At 40.1% G+C, this 7,208-nt stretch overlaps 1 protein-coding gene across 1 annotated transcript in view; it reads left to right on the forward strand.

Moving 5' to 3' along the window:
- Nucleotides 1-2,508: 2,508 nt before the first annotated feature.
- Nucleotides 2,509-7,208, forward strand: part of LOC101860734 — a gene marked incomplete at its 3' end in the record, with an annotated part of 8,187 nt that continues 3,487 nt past the window's right edge. The window contains 2 exon segments of the mRNA XM_013081371.1: nt 2,509-2,647; nt 6,932-7,055. Coding sequence (XP_012936825.1) covers nt 2,515-2,647; nt 6,932-7,055 — 257 coding nt within the window.

Raw genomic sequence — 7,208 nt, forward strand, 5'->3', positions numbered from 1 at the left:
TTACTATTAGCAGACAAAGAAACAGACCGAGAGAGAGACAGGCAGGCAGGCAGACAGACAGACAGACAGACAGACAGACAGACAGACAGACAAACAGACAGACAGAGAGAATGATGAACACTGGGCTGGATGGGGTGGGCGTAGGGTTGAGAAACCGAAAGCCAGAGAGGTGATTTTATTATCTTGCCTGCCCTCTGATGAAACCATGGTAGATAAGACTGAACTTTACCAGAGTGGGCCGTTGGCGAGTGCTCTTGTGTGGTTTGCTCCTTTCCTATCGTCATTATCGTTCCTCCTTTTTTGTGTGTGTGTGTATCTTACTATCTCGTAAACCCTCTAACCTTCGGTACTTATAAGACCTAATTGTGTTGCAAGAGCCGAAAAACCTTTACTAAAACTCAACTAAGACTGAGCTCTAGAATAGTTTTTAACGAAGAAGCGATGTTTCTTTCTCTTATCTATGTTTACTCTGACTCAGTACCCTTGGGTCGCGTACTAGCCCATCATAAATCAAAACCATCCTCATCCTCTTCAGCACATCATCAGGATCTCCTTCAGCGGTCTTGAGAATGTTACTGTAATTCAGTGAATCATTAGCCATCATCAGGCTGGTGTTTGCCTGCAACCCACACCCATGGCAGTGCTACTGACAGAAGTTGTCTTTAGGCCATTCCCGAAGGGTGGATATTGACATGCTCTTATGCACATTAGAGTTGTAAATGGGCTGATTTATCAATGCCATGCTCATACTGTCTGTGCGGAACAACATAGGGGGAACTGCTGCTTTTTCTTCTTCATCCTTACTTTCGCCATTTTCACTCTACTTCTTTTGTATGTTTGTCACTCTTTTGTGAACTGCTATTTCCAGGGTGCTTTGATAGTCAAAGCAGGTTTTGTGCTGTTGAGGCTTGAGAGGTGAGCTGAGAAAGCCTGATTCCCCGTTTGGGCTTGTCTGTTGACATCCACCTCATGACGTTCATAAGGCCCTATGCAGTTGCGAGCGCCGCAAAACCTTACTAAAAAAAATCTTTGCCTGCAAGGTTTCCAGAAATTTTGACCGTCGCCAAAAGTGGGCTTTGCCCTACCTATAGGATATGCTTGGCTTCATTGGTGAGTAAATGTGTTTGGTTATAGAGAAAACTCTCCTTGTCTTTTAAAGAATCTGAACTAGGGGCAAAAACTTTACCTTCGATTTTCTGAAAACAGCATTTAATTTTTTGGGATAGCTCCCTTGTGCTTAAAAGCGACCAATTGTGAGTTTCACAGCCCGTCAAGTTTTTTCGAATGCAATTCTTTGAATAAAGACTCCAAATTATCTAACTATTTTTATAGAGCAAATAAAACATTTAGTTTTTGATCTCATGGTCTTAGTAACTCAAAACGGACACAAATGTCAGAACTTTGAAATCTAATACATGTTTAGCGAAGCGAAGGTAGACCCGCTATTCCATAGCGTGTTCAAGTAGTGGTCATAAAGCTCACGTATGTTGTCCAAGAGAGAATGCTATCGACATTTGAACAATTCAAATTTGGCAAACCGTGGGAGTGGACGTTGACTTTTCTAGCTTTAGATCTATTAGCATTTAAATTTGATTTTCGATAAAAATAATTCTATCACAGACCATTGGAACGCACGATTAAGAAATTCAATTTTTAAAAATTTAAACTTTAAAAAATATGACAAATTTGGACGAAGTAGGTCTACATCTGAAGCTGACCAACGACTTGGGAATCCAAACAGGACTTTATGACTGAATTCTTGTTAGCTCAAATGTTAACCAGAGGGTTTTCTTGTACCACAAGGCGTCTGTGGCAACAACTGAACCTGTCGTTTGTTCGACAATTCTATGTAATAAAGCACATATCACATTATCAGTTAATCAAAGAATCACACGTGTTTAATTTAAGAACTATTACTAAAATAGAATTTAAGCTAACTTAAAAATAAGGTGACATTTTCGTATTCTATGCAAATTACATGTACCGGTATATCGGTAAACCCACTAACACAGAACTTGAATAATTTTTCTCCATTTCTAGAGTCAGGAATGGGAGCACTATCAAGTGACAAACGAGATAGGCATTGCAACTAAACGCAAATAACGACCATCATTACACATGACAACTCCCACCTCCGGAATGGCATGGATGCCCCAGCCGTTTGCGTTGACCACCGTTGCCATTATTGTCAATTAGAGAATTCTGGTTTATATAACGGGACATTCTAACTCGCGGCAGCGTGCAGGAAAAGGTTGTCCTTAATAGTAGACTGCCCGCAATGCGTCCGAGAGAATAAGTGGTCACAACGGTCAAGCACTGGTCAAGCAAATACAGCTATCAGTTTATTCGAATGTACCTTTCTCTCTTGTACAGACAAGGCTGTAACTATGAGTAACATTTACCAAAATTGTCCAATTTTCATTCTGATGAAAATTCGGCCATTAAGTTAAATAGCCATTAATCCGACTGTGGACTTCTGAAAAATTATAAGAGTTTTCTGTATAAATATCAAGCATGGATCCCAATGTTTGTCAGTGCCAGCTTTGCCCAGCACCATTCAACGCCAGACTTGCTGCTTCTCGTTCATTTGACGTCGTCACCATGCAGACTTTTGCTGTAATCCTTGCCGGCTTTGCCTTGTTTGCAGGTGCCTGTCAACCAGTAGACTTTCTGTACATTTTGGTTCTCTATCCTGGGTATACATTTTTTGTACTGAGATAAATTAATATGTTCCCTATATATTACAGTTTCAGTTTCATATTCAGGGAAGCCTGAGTTCTTATAGTTCGAAATCAGAATCTGCAATTGGTGTTACCTGTTTGGGGTTAAGCTGAAGAAAACTATCCTAAACATGCCATTCAATTCCTTTCCGTAAAACTTAATTCTAAGGCATGTAGATCTTGTGCTGAAGTGAAAGGCCTCGCGCTCACAGTAACACTGTGACTCTGTAAGGTAAGCTGAAAAGAAAGAAGACATTATTGTTACCATTTATTGATTGAAAATGCATCGACTCAGGCTGCTGTTACCCTTTAGAAACAACAAAGATTGACAAGGGCACATGTATCAGACTGATACTGTGGACGGCATTTTGATATCTTTTTAATAAGGCTCATGAAACTTGAAACCGTAGTCGAAAAGAAACAAAAACAATCGCTACCGTAGAATTACAAAGTTCTATCGGACACTTTTTAGCCGCTTTCAGTTACTAAGACCAAGAAGCCAGAAACCAAAATGTGCTATCTGCTCTATCAAAATCGTTAAATGGTTCTGAGTCGTTATCAAGATATACTAGATCTAGAGCCAATTGCATAGATTGCTTGCACCATTCATTTTCGCACCAAATATTTCACTGCTTTCCCCACGAAGATGCGAAACGGCGCTGCTTTGTAATGTCGTCGTTCGTCATGCCAACAAAGATAGTACATAACAAGATGGGCCACTCAGCCAAAAAAGTATCCACCATACTTTGAACAGCAATTTGTATCAACGTTTCTTAACTTAATCATATTTTCCCACAACAGTTGAAGCTAGATTATTAAAAACTTTTCCTTACTAATGTATATATAAAATGCCACTAATTAATCTCCTTCACGCGGAAAATGGAATTGTTCACAGCACTTCCCGTTTCTCACACACATTTTGCATACACGCATATTATGGCTTACGCCACAGCTCACCAAGGACACTTTTTTTAGTTTTTAGTGAAAAAACTAGTTACAATAAATTGATTTTAGAGAATAGGGAAAACTTTTTTTGCGCTAAAAGTTCTCATTATATGCGTTCAATAAAAATAATGATCGCGATTAGAAAAAAAAAGACGGACTTGCTTTTAAAAGCGATATTGTCCCAGCTGTAACTCTTTTGAAATCGGTAAAAACCATCTACTAGGATTTTTTAAAAGTAGTATTTATTATAAGGAATTTTTTTAGCATAGAGCTAACAGGCGTTAACAAAAATAGTGATATGTTAAGACAGATTGATGCAAGCCATTGTGCAAAAGCTGACAAGTTTATGTTCGATAGTTGAGGAGATAATAACAATTCGACCATAAGTTGTGCCTCGAATGTTTAACCTGTAAGTATACTATTACGTTTACCGAGAACATAAATGTATGGAAACAGAATGAAACTCAAATGGATTAGGTCTCTTCTGGGACCAGTTTTGTATTTAGTATTAATCATCATCATCATCATCATCATCATCATCATCATCATCATCATCATCATCATGTTATATGACTTACTTTATTTATTCAAAATCGCTCCCTGGTTAAAAACACGTTTACTAACCAAACATAATTGAACACTATTTGAACTAGAACGGGAAAAAAATCCAAAATTCGCAGGAAAAGGCTCACTCAAGGAGCTTAGAACTACTGTAAACTCCTTGGGCCCCCTGCAATTCGACAACACCAAGGAGATTATAAATGGAACTAGAGGTCTTAGCTGTGACGTCACGAGTGTCAAACTCAAACTTGAGGAGCGCGCCGGCATTCCTGGGGGAATCAAAGGCCAGTCGGGGCGCAGCAGCACTTTTCAATCAAGGATTAATGATACTCTGCGAAGTCTTTTGATGCTGATTTCTTGTTCATGTGATTTGCCTATCGCTAAATTGTACTCATAGGGATTGTTGTGATTGTTCACCGTTAAATGAGCCAGATAATCTCCAAATAATGCAAATATGGCTTTTTACACGGTGTGACCATGGGGGAGTAATTTTTTTTAGTGAATAAAATGGACTTGATGATCACTTGTTAAAATAAAAAACAGAATTTTATTATAATCTCTTGCTGAGCGTCGCTCTAACAGCATGTCTAGATCTAGCACCCCTGACCACAACATCGCGCTCGCATCGGCCCTCTAGAATCAGGAATGCGACTGAGAAGCTGCTAGAAGCTTCAGCTGCAACTCTAGCCAACCTTCAAGGCTGGCTGAACGGAAAAGAACCACTGTCGATTTTAGTGAGATGAGGGAATATAAAGTAGCCAACCAGGTGTAACTACCCACCAATAAGAGCGAAACCGATGTCAAACAGCATGTGCAACAGCAGCAGTAGTGGTTCGTGGATCATGGGGGTGTTGTGTAGCCAAACACCATTGCCAACCAACGCCAATTTCAGAAATTATTGTGAACGTTTAAGATTAACCGGCTATTTATCTAAGTGTCGCATTTTAAAATGTTGTCAGTATATATACAATTATTTGTGCCCGATATTAAACTACGCTCTTTGTGTGTTCGCACAGGATCCATATAATGAGTGATTTAATCCCAGCCTACAAATTAATCGCTCATTTTGAGACAATAACGAATTCATATATTAGATAATTAACACAGTCTTAACCCCTGCCATACTCTATGAAGACCTAGGCTTTGAATCGGTAGAAGGAGAGTGTAGCCAACATGACATGAAAGCAATCCATTTTGTAAGTATGAAATTGCCCTTTTTCTTAAGAACCCAATTACTCACTTTGTTTCCCCCCGCCACCCCCCACCCTCCCACTCCACCCCAGTAAAACAAACAATACCTCTTTGGACAACACCAAAATACCACCATAAGTATCCCAACAAAACATCATTTGTATGATTGCACACTTTGAACTGGGTAGTAGAAATCAAATCTATGCATGAAATGTAAGCATCTCATCATGCTTTTGTTTGTATAGTTAAAGTTTAAGTCACGTCCATGTTCTTATTTCTCTCGGCGCCGTTCCTGCAGGATGGAGAACGCTCTTCAACACTTTTCTGAGATTCTGCAAGAGTGGCTTGAACTACAACTCCATCGGAGTTTTCTGATTCTTCTGTATGTGGTTGGCGGGGGCTCTGGTATGATTTGTCCTTCTTTCCTATCCAACATCTATTGTTCTTATCTCTCCTTCTTCTTTTTTTTTTGGTATGTTACTCCCTGGTCACACCTCTAATGTTCAGCATTTATAGTATGACCTTTTTGTCTTGCAAGTGCCGAACATCCTCCATCTCGTAATGAAAGAATTGCTCTATACGTTTGGGAACAAAGCATTCTGAGCCAAAGTCAGTGTCTGAACTTTAACTTCAGTGCTTAATTATTTATTGTGCGCGGTCGTGCATTGCTGTCCTCGGCAATCTCGGGCACGATATTGGCAAGGAAGTATTTTCTCCTTGGGTGTCTCACGGAGCATGCCATTCAGCCTCTTCGTGTATAGAAATTTGCCACGAAATTGGTAACATGACACGCAATTGGTTCCCTGCCACGGAACTGGCTACCAGCCATGCATTTGGATCCTATTCAAAGAATTGCATTTGAAAAAGCTTGACATGTTGTGAAACTCAACATTTTTGACGTCAACTTTCTCAAAACTAGGTACTGAGAGCATTTAACTTTGTAATTCTAAGGTCACGTCGTGATTCTGATGTGTGGATTATAGTTATTGTAGAGATTGGATTGCTCCGCTGAGGTGTAGCCACCAACCTTCTCAAAATCAAAGACTGTACCATGATCTCTACCAGCGATTAATCCGAACATTTCTACCCGCTCTGGTCGTATATCACGACCACCAGAACGATGGTCATATTAATTCAGTTCCTGGTAATTCGCTATGTAGGCTACATAATTGCACCACGCTGGGAGGGGGGGGGGGGTTATGTAGCGACATAGTTGCACAACACCATCGTGCAAAACAGTCTAGGTTAAAATAATGTTGTTTTATTATTAATGCGCACATAGGTATAAAGGGTTTGTGAATAAACATTAATATTGTCGGTACTGAGTTCACAACTCGACGTCCTATTAAGTATCTACATTATAAATGTGCCGGGATTTGCCCTTGCTCTGCTGCTGATCAGACGTAGCCTATCATGTGTCCGCTGCAGTCTCAAAGAACCAAGGCTTATGAAAACGTCGTCGAGACGAAGAACAGATGAGAGCATCACAGCATTGCTTGTCTTTTGTTCCACAGGTGCTCAGGCATGCTCCGACGACACCAGTCGATTGGACCGATGCTCAGCAGAGTTCGAAAGGAAAACTGACCGGTTGCTTGTCGAGGTCGAAGCTGGTCGGAAATCGCACACCGCCATCTGCCCGTATGTCAGCGTATTATCGTACATTTAAATTTGAATTTTGATTGGTTTCGTTCGACCAGGTGTTGATAGGGCCGTTAAACCTATACCATTTCATCATTATTATTATTTTTGGACCAATGTTACCACTGGGATGATAGCGATTTTTTTTTTGGG

Source organism: Aplysia californica, unplaced genomic scaffold (genome assembly GCF_000002075.1).
Source record: "Aplysia californica isolate F4 #8 unplaced genomic scaffold, AplCal3.0 scaffold00128, whole genome shotgun sequence".
Classification (NCBI taxonomy): Eukaryota; Metazoa; Mollusca; class Gastropoda; order Aplysiida; family Aplysiidae; genus Aplysia; species Aplysia californica.